Source organism: Apodemus sylvaticus, chromosome 21, assembly GCF_947179515.1.
Source record: "Apodemus sylvaticus chromosome 21, mApoSyl1.1, whole genome shotgun sequence".
Lineage (NCBI taxonomy): Eukaryota > Metazoa > Chordata > Mammalia > Rodentia > Muridae > Apodemus > Apodemus sylvaticus.
The window spans coordinates 39,091,929-39,117,298 of NC_067492.1; the positions used below are offsets into that span (position 1 = coordinate 39,091,929).

General features: G+C 38.6%; 1 protein-coding gene across 1 annotated transcript in view; it reads left to right on the forward strand.

Moving 5' to 3' along the window:
• Nucleotides 1–25,370, forward strand: part of Rpgrip1l (RPGRIP1 like) — a 97,487-nt gene that overhangs the window by 14,302 nt on the left and 57,815 nt on the right. The window contains exons 7-14 of the mRNA XM_052166100.1: nucleotides 7,581–7,686; nucleotides 9,499–9,645; nucleotides 10,908–10,981; nucleotides 16,467–16,606; nucleotides 22,301–22,407; nucleotides 22,879–22,929; nucleotides 23,595–23,774; nucleotides 24,365–24,482. Of these exons, the coding sequence (XP_052022060.1) occupies nucleotides 7,581–7,686; nucleotides 9,499–9,645; nucleotides 10,908–10,981; nucleotides 16,467–16,606; nucleotides 22,301–22,407; nucleotides 22,879–22,929; nucleotides 23,595–23,774; nucleotides 24,365–24,482 (923 nt within the window). The remainder of the gene's footprint in view (nucleotides 1–7,580; nucleotides 7,687–9,498; nucleotides 9,646–10,907; nucleotides 10,982–16,466; nucleotides 16,607–22,300; nucleotides 22,408–22,878; nucleotides 22,930–23,594; nucleotides 23,775–24,364; nucleotides 24,483–25,370) is intronic.

The following is a 25,370-nucleotide window of genomic DNA, read 5'->3' on the forward strand; positions in this document are numbered from 1 at the left end:
GATTAGTATAATTTCAAATAAATTTTACTCCTAAAAAGCTGTGTGTAAAACTACATTATATAAGGAGATCTTAATGTCTAGTTAAATTACATAGCATTCTTTTAGTGTAGCAGAAGAAAGACGGAATTTTTGAGAATTATATATAAATTAGGGGCATAATTAAAAACCATGGCTTTACATCAGTTTGAATAACTAGGTATTAATCATGTTCCCCAGAAGGAATTGCTTTAGACTCAGCCTCCTTACAAAATAGGAATGGTTCCTCATAATGAACAAGGCCGCAGGACCAGGCCTCATGTCTGGATGTGCTTTCTTAGTATTGTTATCAAGGTGTTATCTGAAGAGAAAAATGCACTATGGGGCTCAGTCAGCAAAGTGCTTGATGTGCAAGCATAAGGCTCAGAGTTTGGATCCTGAGCGCCATGTAAAAAGCCAGGTGTGGCAGCATGTTCCTGTAACCCTAGAGCTCAGAAGGCAGAAGTAAGACTCTCTGGGACTTCGCAGCCAGCCACCCAGCTCAGGTTCAGTGAGAAACCCTGTCTCAAAAACTAAGGTGGAGTGCAGTTAAGAAAGGTACCAAGCATGCGCCTCTCTGCACTGCACGTTCACACACATGCACAAAACCCCAGCGTGCACTGGGGGCAGGTTCAGGCTTGGACATGTTCCCGTCAGTTTTACTCAATCGTTAGGTGTAAGGTGGTGAAGAACCACTTTAACTGTTCCTGTTCCAGATGGAGCTGATCATCCTAGAGCTAGGCTTGAGTGATAACTGAGAAGGAACTACTCAGGTCCTTCAGTCCCAGGCTAGAGCAGAGCAGAAGATTGACAGGCAAGACCACATGCTTTCTTACTCTAAATGTGACCAACAAATGACAGAACATTGCCCTTGAAACTAGGCCATGGCCTTCCGTGGGACTAGATAATTCACATAAGAAGAAGCAGTCTCTCTTTTTATTACATCAACTCTTAGAAGCAGAAACAAAATTATGTCCAAAGGAAAATTGCTACAGAAGCCAAAGAAATAAGCTAGTTAGTATCTTACCTCAATGATTTTTATAAAACTGAGATTCCACATCATTTGCTTAGAAGGAAAGAGACCTCTGTTGAATAGCATATTTTTTTCTTGAATACAGTTTTTAAAACAAAAGAAACAAAGGTCTTCAAGGCTTTTTAAAAATTAAGTTTACTTGTAGCTCAAATCTTTATGTGTAATAGCAATTTTTGAGGCTAATAGAAAATTATTGAAAAACTTGGGGGGAAATGTAAAACTTGGTATAATTTACTATAGAGAGAAATCACAAAATGGAAAACATATTTGAACTTCTCTTCCACTGGTACATTATTTCAGATTTGAAATTCTAGAAGTCTGATCTGGATGTTGGACCCCCTTTTCTCAAGCATGAACCTAACATAGCCGTAATCTGCAGAGTGGCGGCACTCGGTATTTATGGCAGAGAGCCTTTCATAGCACAGTACAGAAACTCTCCATAGTATGTGTTTAATAGACCAGTTTGGTTTGGCATCAGCTTGACATAAACTTTTGGTTATCCAAAGCCCTTAATTGCTTTGAAGTGAAATCCCAGTGCTGCTCTTTTTTATTAAAGTCATGTTTTTTCCTGTTGTTGTGGTCTATTTTGGAAGACTGAGTTGTGATTTTTGCATATGTTCTACATAATGCCTCATTAGCAAAAAATCTTGTATCATTTACAAGTAGCCTGAATGTCTGTTGTTTTGAACAAAAATCCATATTAAAATTTAAACAATATAAAAATGCACATTTTCTGCTTATTAAAAAGGCTGTCTTAAATTAAATGCAAAGCAGTAACCAGCAAACACATGTACATGAACATTAAAATCAGAACAGTTTTACCTTTTATTTACTTTTTTCAACTCCAAAAATATTTATACCCTTAGCAAATGTGTAACTAGTTTGTACTTTCCTTAAAAATAAATATTAGGGTAGTATTTATCTTCTTAATTAAGAATCATGTAAGTACCATTATGTCCCAAGGGAGGAAATGTAACCCATATATAGTTCAGACTCTCTGACTTGCCCTGTTCCCTTTGGCAGACAGCAGACTGTCAAATCTTAAAACTAAGAGGTTCTTTGCAGCCGTGCATTATAAGAAACAGCTTGGCCTCTGGGCTTCTCTCTTCCCTTTTGCACAGACAAGATTACTTCCTAGCACTCTAAATTCTCCCCTACATTCCACTTAGAAAGCAGTAAACCTCCTGAGAAACAGAGGAGTCGGACAAGCACCGTGCCTTTTACCTTTACCCTATCTGGGTAGCAAAGGAGCCTGTTTCTGGGTTTGCTATTGCACAAACCTTTCTCCTCAGATTCCTCCTCTTTCTCTCTTCTCTCTCTTTCCCTCCCTTCTCCTTTCTCCCCAGTTACTTTTTTATTTCCTCTTTACCAGCTTCTGTCCCCTCCTTCCAACCCCACTTTCTCCTCTCCAGTGTTCCTCTCCTCCCTTACCTCCGTCCTTCCCTCCATTTCCTGTTTGAGAAGTGCTTTCATTACATCATCTGCTGTACCCTTAGGAGATCTTAAAGTGTTGGAACATCCTCCTACATAACAGTTATTCAGAACCTTTAATGAATAAGCCAGTAGCATCATTTAATACTCGTCCAAGTGTGTAGGCAAATTGTTCTGATTGTTCCAATGTCCTTTAGTGCTTTGTTTTTTCAGTAGTATACTTTGTTTTTGTTTTTTGTTTGTTTGTTTGTTTAATATAGGGTGCAATGAGGACCGGGTGTTCATTGCCATGTCTTTTAAGTTCCCTTTATTTTAGAATGGTTCCTGTACTTTTCCAGTCCAGTGACAGCTGTTTGCAGAATACCCCTCAATTTGGATTTGCCTGATTGCCCGGTCCCCTAATTAAGAGGGCACATCTGGTTCTCTGATGGAAGGATGACGGGGGCCTGGGATATCCATGCAAACTTTATTATGCCAGGGATGATCCGTCATTTTAAAACTACCTCCAGGTTCCCCTATTGTTTTTTTAATAATTTAGAATTTTTTCCAGCAACAGATATTATACCCAAATACCATATTCTTTTGTCCCTGTGGCTTTTCTTTCTTTCTTTTCTTTTCTTTCTTTCTTTTTTTAAAATTATTAATACTAAGACTTTTCTGGATGGCAGCTTAACACAATTTTCCAGTGTTCAAGTAAATTGTTGGACCTATAGCTAGTAAATTAGCATACATGTCACAGTGCATGGAAAATGAAAACTTAGGAAGGAGTATTTTAAAAAGAGAAAGTCACTTAAAAGGAGGAGAAAATTTTAGGTCTTTAAAGTAGACTTGAGTGTTGACTCAATCACTTAAACACTTTGTCCAAATTCTTTCTCTTATAAATGAGTAAAGAAATGAGTAGATAGTTCTCCACTCTATAAGTCATGTACTCTCAAGATCTTGTATATCTGAATAATTTCCTAACTCTGATTTTTCTCATTTTATAGTCATCAGAATTGCTATCATTGCATTTATTCTTTTGGATAATTGTGAAATAGCCTCTTTTTACACTGGATTGGAGTAAATCAAGCAGAATTTAAAAAATAAAAACCCTTCAGTTCACTTTTGCAAGGTTAATAGCCAGTAAAAAGCACATTTCCCGCTGAGCTTTTGGAAATACTGAAAAGCCCCAGATTCCCGTGGCCGTTACAATAACCTTCTGATTGAAGTCCATTAAACTGGATCCTAAGCATGGCCGTCTCTAGAAAGTAAGCCAAGACTTGGGCTGCTCTTGCCCCAGGCCAGACTGGCACATGCCGTTCTCTCCACATCAGTGTAAGAACAGCATACCGAAAGCCTGTCAGCTGTCCCCTCTGTGCCTGTGGACAGTGACAGTAAAAAAGTACTGAAGCTGTTGTGGCTTGTCCTTTGCCCCACCACCAGGAGAATTATGCTGTATTAGCAAACTCAACTTACATAGACACATGTTCCTTTATACAGTCTTAAGTAGAGGAGCCGTCTGCACCCTTAATCACAAGGAGTGATTTTGAGCAAAACCATTACCCTGCACATTTTTTCTTGACAATTTTAGGGAAAGTCAGTCTGCTTGACTTACTAGAAGTGTCTATAGTCCTCTTGAAAACATCCTTGCTAGTGTTTTGTTTGTTTGTTTTTTCATTTATTGGCGATCATGTTTCTCAACAATATGATAATCAAGTTTCTACAACTGTTTTAATAGAATATTAAAATGTTCTTCACTCTAAGATTGTTTTTAGCCTTATCCTTAGGACACAGTCAGCATAAAAGTATTATCCACAGTGATCTTTCCATTCTGTTTTATAAACATGTGACCTCACTGCTTCCCAGAATCTCCCAGAACAGCTTCTGTGTAACGGGACGCTCCCCATCCTCTGTGCTATGCTGTTCACAATCCTTACTGTAGCAAGGAATGAAACGTAGTAGGTAAGGAGGGGAGGCAAGAGGCTAGGGAATGCAATATCTGAGACTTCAACTGTAGCAGAGATTTCTGCTTCTTAGGCTTTCCTATTAGACTATACATTACATACCCCACTGAAAGTTTTCTTTCTCCAGTGTATCTGGGGTTTTAAGTTTCTGGATTTATTATGGTGCCCAGTAGCAAAGCTGGAGTCAAGTGTTTTCAAGGCTTCCACTCGAAATTTTTTTTCAGAGTTTATTGCTTGACTGTTTCAAATTATACAGGAGAAAGTTGGCACACAGGTTGTTGAGCTGGCTTGCTTTTTTCAACATAAAGTCTAATTTATTTCAGCTTGTTTTTAATCTAGAGAGGAGCCAACAACTTTTCTCATAGTTTTAAAAGATCTGATCACAATTCTAAATCATGTCTATAAAACGAGAAAGCCAAAAAGAAAATAAAGTCACTGCATTCTCTAGCTTAACTTTTTATCATTTTTCAAAATCATTGTTTAAATTTTGAGAAATATATGTTTATAAAGCATTTAACTAGAACGCTTGTTATCTGCAGGTTATCTTATCATGCGTAATGTAGCTCCTACAAACTGTCGCACATCTGTCAGAGTCCATCTGAGTGTTCTACTGTACCTCGTTCTCTGTTAGAAGATCAGCGTTCTCTCTGTTAGAACATCTTCCTCCTCAAGATTTGTTCCTATGTATGTAAAGAGACAGTGTCCTTCTGAGGAGATCTCTGAACATACTGCTGATCTATTACTCCTCTGCCTCTTTCTCAAAGGAAGCCAACCTGAGGTTTTGTACCACAGGCATCTCAGCCTTCAACTGGCTGTATAGTGGGGCCTGTTGCTCCCTCACTTCCGTCATCCTCACCAGCCTTTTGTGACATCTCTCTCCCTTCCTATCGCCTCTACCCTTCTTCTTTTTCTGGAGTTCATCCATGTGAAAATGTTGAGTTGCTCATCCAGTCTGAGGTGACTCAGTTGTACATCATGACCACCAGGCCATTGGTATCATGTGGCTGATTTTAATGTGGGCATACTTTATATCTCTGACCAGCACTTATATGTGACAAATTATCGTCTTAAGATTATGTCCTCAGAAACCATGTAGTCATTGTAATGAGAACATCTCCTGCCACGCCCTTTCATGGAAGTGGAGGTTTTGCGTTGTCCAGAGTATCTGTGCTCTGTGGTAAACTGACCAAGTGCCTCATTACAACTGCTGTTTCCAAATACAGTTGTGTTCATGCCTAGCATTGGGTATCGTTAGTATAAAATGCTTTGCCTCTTTTCTTATCAATATTTTGGAGAGTCCATACCCCAAGGTGTTCAGTGAAATTCTCACTAGAACTCCAGCAGTCTAAACATTACAATCTTTTAAGCCCAGGCTCCCCTTTGCCATACAAAGAGTATTCAGCATCACACTTATGGACCATGTAACAACACACTGACAGCTGACATATAATTGCTTGTTATTGACATTCATTAAAAATCTATTTGATTCTTCTTGGGAATTTTATTTAAAAAAAAAAAAAAGAGTAACTACCTGGATCTGATCCTTAGCTCCCTCCTTCCTCCAGTAAAAAGAGCGGAAAACTGAGAAAGGTTCTGGAGAGATGGCTCTGGCTGCTCTCCCAGAGGAGCTGGGTTCCAGTGCCAGGCCCCATACTGAAGCTCGTAACCGTTTGGAACTCTAGAGCTCAGGGTATCTTATGCCCTCTGCCCTCCGGGGACAGGTATACACCTGGTACACAGACGGACATAACTTTCTGAGTCACACTCTGTCCTTCTGGATCAGTAAATGCAACACGTTATTGAGTGGTTAAATCAACTAATTCTGGGGAAAAGAAGCAAATTGTATTTTTGACTTAAAATGTTTTTATATATTTTGAATGAAGATGGTTTTGAATCTTTTCTTTATATTGTATTTAAAATACATTTTTCTTCATATTTTAATGAAAAAATGTAGCAGCAAGGAAAATTGCAATAAACGCACTGTTTTCTCAGAACTGCTAGATAACTTGTTTTAGACACATAATTATTTTAACATTGTGTTAAGACTATGCCCTGGTAAAGATCCAAGTTCTTGCACTTGTTTATCTTCTGTGTGAGGACAACTAACTGTGCAATGCCAAAATACAATGAACTTTCAAATATCAAAGAGGAAACTGGAGCATTTCAAGTCCTCAGCTGGGTTGCAGATGTGTGGGCTTTGTAGTGCATTTGCTGGTTCCACTGGGCCTGTGACAATGTTTCCAATATGTGAGTACTAGGTAAGCCTTAGAAGTAAAATTACTTAGCGTAAATGCTGAAATAATTTTCTGAATTTAAAATTTTTACCTTTATATTTTTTAAAGTGAAGTCTTAAAATCAATGCCTCACAATTTTAAAAAAGTTTAAATGAGGCATTAAATTAAGGAACCTTTTTTTCTGTCAAGAAAATAAATGCCTTCTAAGAACAGGTATTCATTTAGATCTATGATTAACCTTTAACAAGATCTTCCTGTTAAATTCTACATTTGCTTTAATCTCAGTAGGAAAAATATGAAATAGTATTGCAGCATATAAGGTTTCTATATACCCTGTGGACATCAAATAATCTCTTACAGCTAAAGGCACAGCTGCAACATATTTAAATGCCAGCTTTGGGCATTGTTAGTATAAAATGCTAAGTCACTTATTGGGAAATGTTTTGAAAAGTTGAAACTCTAAGAGGAAACTCTAATAAATGATAATCTGTGATACTGCGTGTGCGGAGGGCATGGTAGGGAGTGACTGATCCCGCTGCCTCTCCTCACTTAACGGGGAGTAGCAGAGCAGCTCCTTAAGGAAACAACATCGCTGGTAGATGCTGCTGGCTGAAAACTGATGTGTTTGTGTAGCCTTTCAAAACATCCTAAAGTGGCTGTCAGTCTTTACATCAGTGTGATGAAGCTAGCGTAGCCATGGCAGCTCAGATGGTCTAATTACGTACCTTCCAAGGTGCATACTGGCTACTTCCTAAGTAATCTGCTATAAATTACAATAACAGAAATTTTTAAATGATTTGAACATGTACAAGTAAATCAACCATAGTTGGTGTGTGTGTGTGTGTGTGTGTGTGTGTGTGTATGACTTTTTTCCTTTTAACTTATATTTTAACTTTTTTCTTTCTCTTAAACACAACTTTGAAGGTCAAATATTCGGGACAATGTAGAAATGATTAAGCTTCATAAGCAACTAGTGGAGAAAAGCAATGCTCTTTCAGTCATGGAAGGAAAATTTATTCAGCTTCAAGAGGTACTGTGATTATTCTATCTGCACATGAGACGGAGTCAACAATTTTTTAATAATGGTCATTACGCTAAAATTTTAGTTTTAATGTTTGCTATATTAAATGTGTGTAACTTCTCTTTGTATATTATTCATAAAAGTTACTAAGAATCCACTTGGATTTTTATAAATATCTAAATCATTTTAATAAGTGCATCTGTCATAAATCCTCTCATACCAGGAACATTCCTTCTGAGCTCGTAATGGACCTGCAGCACTGAAGATGTTTCTGTACTGGCACAGTGTTCACTTTCACATGTGTGCTATAAAGACCAGAGTTACGGAGAGCCTAATGATTACAGCTGTTAAATCTTTCTTTGATGTGGGTTTTGTTTTGTTTTGTTTTGTTTTGTGTTTCTTTGGTCACCACCATTATCATCAGAGGTATTTGAGTACCCCTAGGATCAGCTGTCAGGTATTTATCTCAAGCCCTGACAGCTCAGTCTGACAGCATTCAGTCTTCCCGCCCTTAGGATGGTTTTCAAGTGACTGTAGGGACACAGGGATGCACCAAGACAGGCTGCTATTTATTGGTACTGCATAATTAACAGAAGTCCTGGAATTAGTGAACTCCAAACATTCCAGATGATCAGAATTTCTATGAAGTCTTGCTTTCTCTGAAATACAGAGACAAGGAAAGCTATACATTGTTGTAAAGCACAGGGTCATACGATGCCTGTTTCACTATTGAATTAAATAGTTAAATGCCTTTTAGCTCTATCCTGAGTGATGTCTTCTGACCTATAGGAACCTCCTTTAATTCTAAACTACCTCCTGTATAGAAACAAAAATTCATAGGAGAGGGATCTGTTTTGTGAGGAGAGTGTTAGTTGCCTCTGTCAATGTGTAGATAGCTCTCTGTAGGAGAAAGCAGTTCAAAAATGAGGAATTAAGACAGGAATTTAAAAAATGATTTTAGATTCTCTGACTTTTTTTTTTAACTATCTTGATTGCCATGTAACAGTGACCCCTGGTGCATTTGTTCAAATAATAAGATAACAAGTGTCTGCTACGTGCAGGTACATCTTTTGGAGAGTAGTGTAGAGCCAAGGCTCCAGAGGTTGTAGCCAACAGCCTGGATGACATGGTATGCTCAAAGGAAAGCCACTAAAGGTAGCATTCTATGATAGCATAGTTGTGATGAAGGCTAACCTGGCTTGAAGGTCAGGTTCCTTTCCTAAGAAAGCCTTCACTAGGACCTACACAGGTGAGGTGTTTCATGGTGTGATCAAATGGTGTCTACAAAAGACCTTATTATAAATATTAACCTGTTATTTACCCTAAAATGCATATGGCACTTAAGTATATGAAATTGAATGTAAAGCATGTTCACATATAAGCTTTTTAAAAATTAAGAAGGGCTTATTTTGCAGAATTATATTTTGCAGAACAAATATTTTTGCAGAATTAAAAAGCTTGTTTATGCTCTGATGGCAAATCCTTCCCATGTCCATGTCTGTGAGCCACGCTGAAGCAGTTTCAGACAGCATGTCCAACCACTATAGCCATAGTAAAAAGGGGGAAAATTACTGAAACCATTTGACTTACCGGCTACTGTCAACTAGTCAAAACCTAGGGGCAAATAAAAGGGGAGACCGTTTGTGTTGGGTGATTAGCTGAGTGACCTTGTCTTTCTTTGTGTCACACAAACATTGTTTATGACTTGAAGAATAAACTGTGCAATGTAAATGTCCAGGGTAAAGCCATGGATAGACTTGTCATTAATTTTTCAGAGTCTAATGTTAAAAATGCTTACATTTTTCTCTCTCTGTTTTGTAGAAGCAAAGAACACTGAGGATCAGCCATGATGCCTTGATGGCAAATGGAGATGAGCTGAACATGCAGCTTAAGGAACAGCGTTTGAAGTGCTGCAGCCTGGAGAAGCAGCTGCACTCTGTGAGGTTTGCAGAGAGGCGGGTAGAGGAGGTGAGCTCCAGGGGAGTGCAGGCCTTCGCTGATGGCAGTGTCTCCAGAACTGTTTGGAAAAGTAGAAGAGAAACAGTTCAAAAGTTGAATAACTGTGGTGTTTGGTATTTTGAATGCAGCAGGATAGAGTAGCTAGTACAGAATGTGATTGGCAAACTGATCTGCAAAATACCTGCAATGGTGCTGAGAGCCACTGGCTAGCTAGGGATAAACAGCCTGGGGGGGAAAAGAAACCTGATAGCTCGTGGCCTGAAGAGCAGATCGTTCCTAACGCAGCGCTTCTTAATCATTGAGACACAGGAATGAAGTTACAGGAATGCTGTATTTCTGAGGGAGATGCTGTGCTCTGCTATGTCGGCAATTTTGTGAAATTATCTTTTTCAGCGAGGTTGTTTGGAAACCTACCCTTCTATTAACTTTTGCCATTTCTAGCTCCCAACTAGCACAGTATTTTTTCTAAAGTCTGGTAAACTAATTCAAAAGAGAATATTGAAAATAAAGAAAAATTTTAAGTACTCTGTTCCATTGCAAAAAAAAAGGACTACAGAACATATTTATTAATAAAACCTTCAATACTACAGTATAACAATTCACATTTTAATCATAATGATCTAATTAAATTACAGTGTTATCTAAAAAAAATTTTTTCTGAAAATTTTAATCACCAGGATAAAATAAGGGATAAAATTTTGGTTATCCTTAAGAGAATACAATTTTAGTTATTCTTAAGATGTGCTACTATTTATAGATTCCAGGTAACAAGAAAAATTGTGTCCTTAATTAAATAATTATTAATAAACTTGTATGAACCATGAACTCAAAGAATAGTTAATACTCGTTTTTATGGACCAATTGGAAATTAATACAAAATGAACATAATGATGGAATTCATCATGGTAGAAAGTAAAAAATATTGTATTTCCAGGGACTTAGGAGAAAGCTCTTAACACATTCTTTATTGAGTTCTGGCTCATGTTGTCATAAAGTAGTGCATACGTCTCTACTAAATTAAAACGGGAATATTAATTTAGTGTTTATTTAACGACATGGAAGAAATCAACACTGAATTGAATGCAGGCTCTGTGTGTGCTGTAGTCAGCAGCTGAGGGGAGGAGTTGGGACAGAAATGAGTGGCGGGCCTCGCCTGGGTTTCTTACCATGTGGGTTGATATGATAATCACTTAATGCATAACTTTATTTTCAGAATCCAGAGTACTAACCCTGAACCATGAAAACTCTTTGTAATTTTATTTTCATTTTAGCTGCAGGATAGAATTAATGATTTAGAAAAGGAGCGAGAACTTTTAAAGGAAAACTATGATAAACTTTATAACAGGTAAATCACAACTCTATGTGTTTCATTCTTGTTTGAGCTCTTTTTAATCAAAGCATTATTGTTATATATCTAATATTGATTTTAGAACTAGCAGCAGATCATGACAAGAAGAATAAGCTTTTTAAAGGCATTAGTCACTGGTTTTTAACCTGAGCTGTAGTCTATTATCTCTTGGAGAACCAGTTTGTCTGCTGTGAGTAACTGGTAGCGTCACATGTTGACTAGAGGTGGGTCTGCATCCGTTCCTATAAATTCTCACAACCCCCTGGAGTGTCAGAGTCTGCATGCTCAGGTTACAGACAAGGAAGGTAAAACAAGGCTGGCGTGCCTTTCACAGGCCCTGTGTCCTAGTGACGAGTGCTGCCTTCGGAAGCCTGAAGAGGTTCTTTGAGCTTTAATATTTTCTACTGGGCTTTCGGGAGACAGCAAGTGAGGTCTGCGAAGGTTCTTTCACACTTATCTGTGCTCCTTATAAAGAGAAACTTGGAACCTCAGCACAAGATGAGTTCGGAGAACTACTTCACTTTCTGTTTTTAATGTTTCATAATTACAGTATTTTAAAAAAATAACCCCTTCTGGTAATATTTGAAACAAAATTCTCCTCCATGGCTAAGTCTGGTTAAGTGATTCAGATCACATTGATGTTTATCTGTGTAATTGTTACCTTTTTTTTTCCCAGTATGTGTGGTAATAAGTGTGGAATAACATAGAAGCAGATTTAGCATGTTTAAATATGTTTTTATTTAATATTCAATATTAAATAAAATTTAATATTAAAAGCCTGTTTTTATCTGATATTCACCCATTGCTTCACATTGATAATATATTGAAACCTCAGGAAATGGTATCTGTGCTATAAATATATCTTGAATCTTTTAATGGAATGTTTTACAAATTAGTATACATTTAAAATTTTTAATTCTTACAGAGAGTGTGGGAGAATTTTGATTATATGGAAACATGATCTCAGTCAGTGAAATAATAAGCATTATTTCAGTGCTTTTTTTTTTTTTTTTTTTTTGTCTATTGTTAAGGATTAGCATTAGTAGGACACCAATTAAATATTCAGGGCCCTCTGGCAGGGGCAGCCTAGCTAAACCTCTTTATGTGGAATTGCACAAGACTTCCTTCTAGACCATTTTGTACCAGACCCTTTCTAGTTGACCTTAATTAACTTGATCTAAGAATCTATTACACTCCTGGTTTATATTTCCATCTCTAAGGAACTGTGTCTATATTTACTTTGATGTCTCTATATCCTTTATAGTAATATGTTTAAAATTTCAGATGTCCATACAGATTGTACAATGCCCTACTAGGTGAAAAACGATGGTAGCCTTGTGTTTTATAAGGGAAGCAACTGAGACAGGCTCCAGACTTGTGCAGTCACAGCACGGCTAGGGTAACCATGTAGAACTGGACCCAATTCTTTCAACTCCAAAACTTGATAATTTTCCCCCAGTACACCCTGATTTTAATTGTATTGGAAAATCCTCTGTGTGAAAAGGAAGCACCCGTAAAATAATGGACCTGTCACACGTGCAGAGATGGTGATTGATTTATACATACCTCAAATATCTTATAACTATAAATAATTTAGTATAGTTAAATACAAAACACTAAGTGCCACTCTGCCGTCCCTTCTAAATCTCTACTTCTCTCCGACTTGAGGATCTACTGGACACGTTTTCCTGGAATAGAAACATTAGACTTATCTGGGGATGATACATAAATGGAATTTTGACAAAGCATATTTTTCTCGTATTTACTTAACCACCATAAAATTTTATCTTTCCATAGTAGAAGATGATCTAAGAATATAAATCTGGCTTTGAAGGTTTTGAGGGCTTCATTTTGTTTTGAATGTTTTGGGTTTGTGCTACATTTTTTTCAGCATCACACTTTAAGCAAACTTCATTGGGCTGCTGACACATAAATTTTAAATGAGTTCTATAGAAGTAAATGGCTACAATGAGCATCAAAACCATGCCAAACCCAATGGCCGCTAAGCCTAAAGTCCACCCTGTATGTGCTGCCGTGAGTCCTCTGATAGGATCTTTAAATCCACTCTCAGAAGCATAGCGAAACTATAGACATCACCATTATTCCTAGATTCTCCAGCTCCTTTCTCTCATTACACTCTTACTCATCATTGCTGAAATTAATGTTAATTAGAAACTACACACGCTACTTGTTTGCTTAGTCACAATGATAGCATGCTTTAAAAAGGAGAGCATGTGTTTGCTATTCAAAGTTGGCTGCTTTTCAGGAGAAAAAGATGATTTGCAGATTGCATTCTCATCTTCCTTTTTTAAATGAAATTTTGAATGTGTTTATTACTTGACATGTGACATATTAGAGAATCATGTGGTAAGATAAAACCCCCATGTTAGTACTTGGTATGAGACTTCTTTAATATGCTAAACATTTTTGACACAATGCCAAGAAATAAGAACTTCAAGAAATGTTCAGTTTTAAGATTCAGAATAATTTTTTGCAATTAAGTCTTACTGTGTGCTAAAAGAGAAACTTCATGCAATAATATGGTAAGGCTAGGTTTCCTCTCTGAAATTAGTATAGTTTGAGGGCTAGGGAGCCAGTTAATACAGTAGACCTTCAATAGCAGTGGATACACCTAACCTGGGAGTCTGCATTGAATGCATTACAGCATACTTGTGAGCCTCTCCTACTGTGTGCATGCACACAAACGCACTTATGTGCACAAACCACGACCACCATCCACTCCCAAGCTTTCATTTTAAGGTTGGGTTCAGGGTTCCTGTTGAAAGGGACTGTAAGGGATTGGTTTTTCAAGAGGTGTTGGTCTAATGGCTGTTGGTTGAATTTGACTGTTGTAGTGACCCTTTCAAGAATTGAACAGCTTATGTCTCTAATGTGCTCAGTTTGTGAAAGAGCACGGCTAGCTACCCACCCATAGACTGCTTGTGCAGTGTGAGCTGTGTTGTCTGTCTGCAGGCCTCTTGCTGAAGGACCTGGGGGTTGCCTTATGAGAGAGGGGTTTAGACTCCCTCATTTCACACACAAGGAAGTCCCAGAATGCCAGAGCAATGAAATTTTTCTGTGAGAAAGAAGACATGAGGGTAGAGAAGACTTCTTTAGTTTTTATTTTGACTGTAACATGTTTTAATCAAGGGTGTGAGACCCAGGTCAGCTATTGGGCATGCTATTGGGCACAGGCACCACCAGCCCATCCTGGAGGCTGTCACAGAACGTGCCTGGGCAGTGGATACAGAGACAGTCGTCCTCCCCTCCCTGCCCCTGGTGGTGTATACAGAACATTGCCATGAATAAAACGTTCTTAAATACTCTCCTCATATGCAGATTTAATCATGTATACAGCCCTTACAATGAAAATGGAGCCAGATGTGGTTCACCATTTATAGCTACGCAGATGGCTCCAAGCATAGAGGAATATAGTAAATTCAAAAGGAATTCCTCATGAAACTCCAGTGGAATGCAGTCCTAAATTTAGAGGGAAGATAGCAGTGGGCTAAATTCAGATTGACTTATGCTGATTTACACTAGTATTTTGTGGGTTTGGAAAAACCAGGCTGCTAAATTGCTCTTAATTTAAACACACACAGCTTCTGATGTTCCTGCCAGATTAGCTGCTGGTGATCTTCTGCAGTGCACACACTGTTGGAACACTACTGTTTCTAATTGCTGGCATCGGAGGGAATGTATACTTGTCCTGTTTCATCATGCTGTGTGTTTCCGGGTGGTACATGTTTTTAATGATAGAAGGCTCATGTGTGTGTGTGTGTGTGTGTGTTGTGTGTTGTGTATTGTGTGTGTGTGTTGTGTGTGTGTGTGCACTCACATTCATGCATGTGTATTTATTTGGCTAGATACCAAGATTATATATGTTCTTCATTTTTAAGTTAATTTGTAAGGAAATAATCTGTAGTACTTAAAGTATATGTGTTTGATTTGGAGTTCATTTAAGCCTAAGTAAGTCTACCTTTGATAAAACTTAACTTAAGCTATTGGCATATCAGTTCCATGGTTTTTGTTTTTAAGGACCTAAGTGAAATGAGAGCACTGAGAGAGGGAACATATCATTTAGAGTGACTTCTGAAATTCCATTTATTTTCAAACTGATATTATTTTAAATGCAGTAAAAATATTCAAAATGTGAAATGAATACAGATTTTTTTGAAAGTTGTGCCTTTTATGGAAAGTATCTCTTTTGGAATGAAGCCTCAGGCCTCGTTGGCAGCATTAAAGGCCATTCTCAGTAATGCCTTTCTTTTTCACTTATTTCCTCATCAGTATAAAGCCAGACTGTATAGATTTTTGTTTCATTTACTGAGTTTAAAATAAGTAGAGGGGTCAGAGCTGAGGGTGATTACCCAGTCACGTCAAGCTTCACAGATAATGGTTTTCTGCTGAAATGCAGATCAAAATAAGTTTTCCTGAAGTCTGGCTATCACCTGGGATGCTCCAGAAACATGAGTTGGCAGACGGCTTCCTTTGAAATGCCCCTGAGTGCCAGGGAAACAAGCTGCTGTAGCGCCAGTGCTTGCCATGGTCAGCACCCACTGGATAAAGAAATGGCTGTTTTCTCCTTCTGGGTAGCATCTAGTTATCCCTGTCCTATGCTGCCTTCTAGTCTCCTGTCCCTTGATCATTAGCAGGTTTAAACCATAGCTGACACTCCATTGGGCTGCAGATTTAGCTCAGTTGGTAGTTCACAGAGCCCTAGGTTCTATCTCAGCGTCACATGACTATGTGGTGGTGCATGCCTATGGTCTCAGCCCTAGAGAGGTGGGCTCCAGGCCACAAGATTCAGGTCATTCTCAGCTATATATGGAGCTCAAAGCCAGCCTGTGCCAGAGACCCTGTCTCAAAAGAACAGAGCACTAAGCTTTTGTTAAGGAATCAACCATAATTCTATCTTCATAATCTTATCTGTGTGAACAGTCAGATTATTTGTTCTTTGCCTGTTGACTTTATTGTTAGGGTAAAGCCGCCTTTACACCACTCGCTAGTGTCAGTTACCCCGTGTGGTTCAGTATGTCTGCAGTTATTACAGACTCGCTGTCTTCTCAGAATCCAGTGTCGATCAGGTGGGAGATGCGTCTTCTCAGTATCGAGTGGCCTTGTAAGAGGAGGAGGATAGTCCTGCCGGTTAGTTGCTGAGGTTTGGAACCGTGGATTCCTCTGGAGTATGTACAGTATCTGAATTCCTTTACTAGTCCACAAAAGCTGCATGTTGCCAACTTTTCTGGCTTTGGAGCTCTAAATTAAGGCCAGTCCCTTTGCTCATCCCACAAACTCTTTCATGTTCCTAACCACAGCCCGAGCAAGGCGCCTCGGTTTCAGCAGCAGCAGACCGGCATATGTTTACTTAATTCCTAAGACATGATGACAGTGGTCTCTGTGCCACTAAAAGCTTTCTCTTTATTATTCTCGGGTGAAGCTGATTTCCCAGCTCTCCTTGCCTGTCACGTGTGTTTTACAGTGCCTTCAGTGCTGCCCATGAAGAACAGTGGAAGTTAAAGGAGCAGCAGATGAAAGTGCAGATCGCTCAGCTCGAAACTGCCTTAAAATCTGATCTTACAGACAAAACCGAAGTCCTTGACAAATTAAAGACTGAAAGAGGTACATAGAAGTAACCACCCATTTACTGCTGCAGACATCTGATGCTGATTTGCTGAGTCAGTACTTCATGGGTGCCTACTGTCTGCCAGTCAGCCTGCTAGCCTCTGGGGACACAGCTTGTGCGTATTACATATGTGTGTATATTATATATATATATATATACAATATATATATATATGTAGTATATATACAATATATATATTGTATGTGGGGAGGTATATGTATAATATATGATATATACATATATATATATATATATATATATACACACACACATGCATATATATGCCTTATATGTATGCCAGAATAATTGTTTCTCAGAGTCCCTTTTATCCAAACTGACTTTCATTAGTTTAATCTCCCTAAATTCTGATCTTTTCTTTATTTCACAGTCAACAAATAATTATTGAACAAGTGCTCAGCATTGTTCTAAGATCCAAGGATACAGATAATAAAAAATGTGTCCTCATAACACATGGAAGCCAACAATAGTTAGAGAAGTCTGTAATAGTGCAAACAAAAGCAGATGCAATGAGAAAAGCCCAAAGAAAGCTTCTTGCAGGTTTTAAAAGATCAAACCAGAACAATCTATTAGTGAGATATCTGTATCTAGTCTATTAACTGAGATGCTGTGTCAAAATGTCGCTAATGTTAAAAGAATAATCATTAAATGTAATCATATCAGATCTTGTCTCATAGAGTAAAATGCAATTAAAGATGTCTGGACTGCTGTATTACATCCTGACTCAAATGTATACCCAGTGCACACAGATACACAGTGTTGAGTGAGAGATTTATATTCAAGTATGGTACCTGTGTATGCACCCATAAGATACACCCAGGAATATAGTAATAAGGTTGCTCCTTTGAAACATTTGCAAGTCAGTTACGCAAGAATTTTAGAAGTTTGATACAGCAGGCATTGTGGCACATGCCTCTAATCATAGCACTCAGGAGAACAAGACAGGAGAATTGCAAATTCCAGACTCTCCTTGGACTACATAGTAAGACCTTGTGTCAATAACCAAAAAAAAAAAAAAAAAAAGGTTTAATACAGACATAGTAAGAAAACATTTATTTTTTAGTTAGTACTCTTACCACAGGGTCACATTTTATTGAATAAATGGAACATAATTTTTCACTTTTAATATTCCTAAAACCAGAGTGCACCCATTGCAATTATACTTTAAAACTACTTACACGTGTTTTTTACATTTCACAAGCCTGAAGTAGGAATACAGAGTCAATGGAGTCTTTATTCCAGTGGCACGGTCGTCAGGATGTATCCACCCAAAGATGAAGTTGACTGATAACTTTGTAAGAGTTTCTCTGGAGGAGTGTGCACGGAATGAAGTGATGGTGGGGTCTGACCTGGTGGATTTCTGAGTCTAACGTGCACTATTAAGTGCTTACTGGAGTGCTTTGTCGTAACAGTTGCTCAGTAAATTCTTATTCATTGATGAAACACAAGTTCCCTTTTGCCCATTCCATTTTCCAAAACTAGATAAGTCACTCATTCTTAAAAGACAAGGGAAATAAGAAGACAGTTAGACACCCAGCAGTTAAAGCATCCTGCCTCCAACCTGAGTCTGCTCACCCAAGTCCCACAGAGAGAGCCACATTCTGCAACTTATCTTCTGACCCCAAAATACACACATGACTTCCACATGCCCCCTACAAAGTAAATAAATACACAATTTTACAGAGAAAGGGAAATGAAATATACCTATTTTATTTCTGCTTTTTCTGTATTTTCTTAGATATAAAGAATTCTAATACTTTTATCTTTCAGACATCTGAATTGACATCTCAAACAAAACAAGTCTTAGGAGTAGAATCTTAATTTCTTTTTAAGCTATGGTTTTTTAGTTGATTTGGAGAATTCTTATTATTAAGTATTATAGTTGCTAAGATATTCTGATAAGATATTCTGTTATTCCCCAGTCAACATCATCTTTTTCACTGGTTCTTGTCTTTAAGGATCCTTTGAATATTAAAAATAATGTCATATGCACTGAGGAAAAGGTCTAGATCCCTCAAGTTAGTCTCTGCTGGAACTTGTGGCTCTTCCTCAAGTTATTAATGTGTTGATGTGTATGTACACACACACACACACACACACACACACACGCACACGCACATACACACACACACAGATTAAGGTTTACAGTGTGCTCTTTAACTCACTGTATTATGAAGTCAGTCAGTCCTCTGGTATGAATTTCATCCATGTTCTCACTGCTGACAGTGCATGCAGCAGTCTCTCAGTGAGTGGATGTCCAGGAGATGATGCAGCTGGCATTGATGCTGAATAGTAAGGAAATAATGTTGGATCTCCAGTCACATCATCCTACATAAAAACCCTTAGCACATTTATCTAGTTACTTTCTAAGTAAAAGTTGCTGGAACTAGGATTTCCCAGTTATTTTCTCTGAATGGTTTAAATTTACAAATATAAGTATTTAGGTCTTTATTTATAAAACCATTAAAATGAATTCTAAGAAAATAAGTTAAATAACTAAACTTTTAATAATGATAAAAATAACTTTTCTAGCTTTTAATCATTTTTCTAGGGAAGGAAACAAAAATGTGAAATTATCTATTTAAGGAAATATTTCACTATCCAGAAAGTTTCTTTTTGTGGTGCAGAATTTGAAATGGTTTCATTTTTCTTTGAACTCTCCTCGCACATTCGCCTTCTCTTGGTTCAAGTGCCCGTTGCCAGAAGACGCTTCCCTGGCTTCCTGTAGCCATTCATCTAACGGGCAAATTATTTTTAGAGAATATTCACCTCTTTATTCAAGGTACAAATTAGTTTCAGATTGTGTGAATATGTGGGGGAAGGATATGTAAATGCAGTTTGCATTTGGTTAATGCTTAAATGAACTGCATGTGTTTAAGGGCTTGCTTTTGAACGTTCCTTTCTATCTTTAGCTGAAATGCATAATTCAGCATAGTGCATATGGTTATATTGATCACAGCTGAAGATATTAGCACAAAGGAGCTCTGAAAATTGTTTAGTTGAATTGTTCTCTGCACTGTTATTAATGGCGTGCTGGAAGAATGTAAGTTTAAAGAGCAGAATTGTATCTCATTTGAATAAAATGCTGTTTAGCTTAACCTGCTTTTTGTCAAATCGTAAGGTAAGGGCTTGTTTTTCATCCTGTACAGAGTGCTTTGATTTTTCATATTATAATTCACAAGCCTATTTTCTCTTTGAACTGTAGCAGTGTGGTATTTTTAAAGACCCAAAACATATCCTAAATAAGCAGATTGATAAAGAGAGAATATAATGTATAAATCTACATAAATTCTGCAGAAAGAAGGTCGGTGGTGCTCAGTGATGTGTTCCCATTAAGTTATTCTTCCACAAATGGACTCTGTTTTTAAAATATCAGTGAAAGGGGACATAGCTGTCCAAACAGAGCAGAGTGAAGGATGGAAACACAACTTTATTTGTACCTATTGACACATTCTTAGCCACACAAAATTGAAAGCATTAAAAAGAAAATAAAAGCATAGGAAAGATCACAGTGGGCAGAGGGCACACCCTTGTTCAGTGGTTCCCAGCCTTCCCAGTGCTGTGGCCCTTTAATACAGTTCCTCATGCTGTGCCGAGCCCAGCAGGAACATTATTTCAGTGCTACGTGAGAACTGTAACCTTGCTGCTGTCCTGAATTGCCATGTAAATATCTGATATGCGACACCTGTGTAGTGGTCATTGGACCACTCCCCTCAGAGGAGTGCCACTGCCTGTGTACCTTAGCTGGCATCTTAGAAGCCCTGCTTCTGCAGACCCCGAGGACATTTAGGTTACCATCAGCACCTGAGGTTCCCCTCCCTTCCTCCCACAGTGACCTGACTGGGTTTTATTGTTACTGTTGTTACTCTGGCCTTGTCACACCATTAGCTGTTATTTGGTTGTTCTATGTCACTGTCACTCTGCTAGTTGTCCTAACTGGATCAGTACAAGGAGTGCCACATTACCATTGCAGCCCCTAACCAAAAGGTTTATTTCATAAGAATTCACCATGATTATTAATGGTAATTTTTAGTTTGGAGACAAGTGTTTGACCCATATCTTCATGTTTTCCAGGGGTTTTTCACACTTGGAAATTCTTTTAGTTTACTGGGATATAAGCAGTTTATACCATAGGATAACCTTTAATTTTCTATTTGTATAATAGAAGTTTAGCCGGGTAGTGGTGGCCGGGCAGTGGTGGCGCACGCCTGTAATCCCAGCACTGTGGGAGGCAGAGGCAGGCAGATTTCTGAGTTCGAGGCCAGCCTAGTCTACAGGGTGAGTCCCAGGACAGCCAGGGCTACACAGAAAAACGCTGTCTCAAAAAAAGCAAATCCAAAGAAAACAAGCCCAAAAAAAGTATTTATATATTTAATAATAAAGTATCTGTTATCTTTATGCACCTACGGATTTCTAGGAACTATATGATATTTAAAAATATCCTAATTTAGTCCATTTCTTCTTAACTGTGTAACTTAACATTTTTATTTGTGTGTGGTATTTATAGCTTGGGACTACAAAGACTTGAGAAAAAAGGCAGAAACATATTTCTGTGTAACAACCAGTCATAGTGCAAATACATTCATGGAAAGAATTCTTGGCAAATACATTACTTGCTTCTTTTATATTAAGAAAAGGAAACAAAAGTATACAACTTTTATTGAGAACTTAGAATAAACAAGAGTTGTTGAATTCAAAAAGAAATTGAGAGAGGCACTTTGAATGGCATGGTCTACAAGTCCGCGGGGAGTTAGCAAAGCAGAGTAACTGCCCACCATGGGAGCGAGCACACAGGGCTAAGAGTGGTGCATCTGCACTATATACCACGTGTGTGCAGTACCTGCAGAGGCCAGAAGAGGGAAGCAGATTCCCTTGAACTGGAGTTACAGGTGCCATGTGGCTGCTAGAAATTGAATGCAGATCCTCTGGAAAAGCAGCCACAGCTCCTAGCTGCTGAGCCATCTTTCTAGCCCATGGCCCCACCCCTTTATAAATTAAGCGTGTTTAATACAGAGACCAAGAAATTAGTGTATGAATTTGCTGTTTTCTGGATCTCTCCTTAACAGTCCTGCTTGTGGGTCCTGGTGAGCTTCCCTTCAAGGTGGCTGCTGGTGGCAGGAATCCCATAAACTGAAAATGCATATGAGTTATCACTGTCTCCTGTTGGGACAGATTTGTTAGCGGTATGGTTGATTAAGTTATAGATTTGGAGTTCATAAAATAAATGATTGTGTTTCAACTCAAAGAGTCTATGTTAAGTAAGGAAAAGAAATCCAAAAAAGTCTATCAGAACACTAAAAGACAATTTTTTTTTTTACATGTCTTTCAGGACCCTTAATAAGTAAGTAAAACTCATATACTTGGAGACATATATTTTTAGGCATTATAAGTAGAATGTTCCTTTGAAGTCCCAGAGACCACAGTTTCCTTGTGTTAGTTAACACTGTGAACGTCAGTCTTGAGCTTGTGATGAAGCAAGTGAACCACGTGGTGGTGGCCATATGATGGTGTCCTTTGGTATCCCGGCCCCTGCCCCTGTGTCTGAGGTGCTGGCTGCTTCCTCTCTTACCTGAAACTAGACCCAGCTTGCTATGTGACCAGTTTTCCTTTTTTAAGTGTGTTTTTGACATCATTCTTACTTAGCTTTCTAATGTGCTGACTTTATTTTTAAGACCAAAATGAGAAACTGGTTCAAGAGAATAGAGATCTACAGCTGCAGTGTCTGCAGCAAAAGCAGCAGCTGCAGGAGCTTCAAAACCGTATGAAGTTCTTCAACCAGGTGAACTGCTTCCCTGCTTCCCTGCATGTGTGTATGTGGGGGGTGGGGGATGGGGGAGGTGTATGTGTGGGTGTGGGTGTACGTGTGTGCATATGTCTGTGTGTGTATGCATGTTCATGTGTGTGCTTGTGTGTGTATGTGTATACATGTGTGCATATGTCTCTGTGTGTGCACGTGTGTATGCATATGCATGTGTGTGCACGTGCGCGTGCATTTGTGTGTGTGTGTGTGTGTGTGTGTGTGTTCAGCAGAGGAAAAAGCAGCAAGAAGTAAGACGGGTTACTTGGTTTGTTAGTTAGCATACCTGGTTGCTTATGTTCAGAGAAGATAGTCTGAGTTGCTGAAATGAGCTGAGTACTTGCTTTCTTAAGTTCATTGCCTCAGTCGCTGTATGTTCCGCTAGCTAGTGGAGGTGGAGGGTATCGGCTGTGAACTAGTCCTCACTGTGAGCTTTGGCTCTCTCTGTTCCAGGAAAGTGACATCAATGCTGATGACCTCAGTGAAGCGCTCCTGCTGATAAAGGTAGCTGCAGACACTTAGACATCAGTGCCATTCTCACGCTTCAGCGTCATGGTGGGCTTCCTTCATCAACCTTATGCTCCAAGAATGGATTGTTTGTGCATCTTCTAAAACTCACTGCATCTTAGTGCGCGTGCGCGAGTGCGTGTGTGGTAGGGGAGGGAGGAAAGAGAACAATGCTCAGGAAAATGGTTAGATGACATTTAGTTATAGCATGTGCATATTTCATAGTGACATCAAGGTCACATTAAAATAGACCTCTGCGCTCTTACTTAAAGCCCTTTGACCTCAGCAAACACTTTGTCTTAACTGACCCACTTAACCAAGCCTGCCTTCTGAAGAGAGGGATCGAGCCATAATTCAGGGCTTGGCTAGTTCTGAGGAAATGTAGTCTACATGTACACTTTTTCTGTTTATATCATAATGCACATTTTGATCAGATGAAAACATGTCTGTGATTTCATTTTCATTATGAAGGTGATAAACTATTTCTATTTCTCTATAATTGTTCCAAATATCTATGCATCTGTATATGTTAGTACTGCTTTATTCCTAGTAGAAAAATGGAAGATCATAAATTCAATTGAGCGTTTCTTGATTTATCATGTTAATTCACATGCCCACATTCTCTACATCCTTGTTTCAATTAAACTATGGCTTTACTTTAGGCTCAGAAAGAACAAAAAAGTGGAGATCTTTCGTTTTTAGAAAAAGTGGACAGCAAAAGTAATAAAGATCTAGATCGTTCCATGAAAGAGCTTCAAGCAACTCACGCAGAAACAGTACAAGAACTTGAAAAGACAAGAAATATGTTAATTATGCAACATAAAATAAATAAAGACTATCAGGTACTGTCAGACACTAACTTGAGAAGGTATACTTTTGTGATATTCTCCTGATGGTTGTCTTCTTAGAGAAACATTTTGTGTTATCCTTTATTATCTATGGTCACCTACTACTAAATATTATTAATACATTCCTGGCATCTAGCCCTATAACTAGAGAGTTGAGATAGTTTAAAAACAAGTGATCCAAGCCTTGGCTTTGGAGGAGCCTAGTGGCAGTAATGTCACCTATATTCAGTGTTGTCACAGTTCTCAGAAGGCACAGTGATCGTCCTAAGCCTAGGTCAGCTTTCTATAACAAGGAAGTCTGTCAACTGCAGAGAGGGCCACCACTGTCGGCTGTCTGACAGGAGGGCACTATGGTGCAAAGTTCCCCATAGCTATCCAAAAGATGTAAAAATCCTCCTGGTTTTGAAAATTAACTGGAAGTGCTTGATTCCTAACATGGAAGCTTTAAATTTTTTATCTAGAAATGTTTGAATCCTAGCATGATAGCTTTAAAGCTGCGTCTTAAAATGCTTGGCTCAAAGGCACCCTGACAGATGCAAATAGGATAATCATAAGCACTGAACCTTTCTGTCTCTTATTTTTAGATGGAAGTTGAAACAGTGACTCAGAAGATGGAAAATTTGCAACAAGATTATGAACTCAAAGTGGAACAATATGTTCATCTTCTTGATATCAGGGCTGCACGCATCCAAAAGCTCGAAGGTACAATGTGCAGTTTTATGGCGGCTGAAAAGCCTTCCAAATCCTTGCTCACACTATCTTCCTGCTCATTTTTCCCCAATTTGAAGCTGGAACAAGTTACCAGAAAGACTATTTCATTTGATTCTTTTCTACTCAGGAATTTTTAGTAGGATTTTTCAAAAATTTACTGTTTTCAAATTCAGGATTGTAGGCAAGATTTCAAAGCACTATATAAAGTGCCACAGCCTCGAGTCTCACACTGCCTTTGTGATTTTTCTTCTATGCACCATGTGCACCTTAGCCAGCTCTCCGTGCCAGCTCTGTGCTAGTTTCACTCTGCCCATTCCTAGCACCAGCTTTTGTCCCTGTCCTACACTTCCTTTCTTCCTTGACATTACAATATTGAATATCCTACTGTGTCAAAGACTTGAATCTGGCACTCAGCATGGAAGGAAGCTGGCTCTGATTGACTGACCACCAACCCTTCACCAGAAATACCCTCATAGTGATTTTCAAACGTTAGCAAATAGGGACATCATCTAAGAAAGCTGTGCGTGGCAGTACACACATGTGATCCCAGCTTTTCAAAGGATAATGTGGGAGGAATCCAGGTCGGAAGCCAGCTTGGGCACAATGATGAGTTCCTGGGCAACCTGGCTATCTAGAAATCTATTCTAAGATTGCATCTACACACAGAAGGTGCCACATGTCTCCAGCTGTTTCTATATTTTGCATCTCAAGTGACACTTATCTCTATGCACTTCCCCCAGCTAGAAGCCAGAACAACCCTTGGCTTCTTTCTGTCACTTCCCCTACCGTGTGTGTGTGTGTGTGTGTGTGTGTGTGTGTGTGTGTGTGTGTGTGATGGCTCCATATTTTCTATGTGAAGTCTGTGCATCATGGAGACAG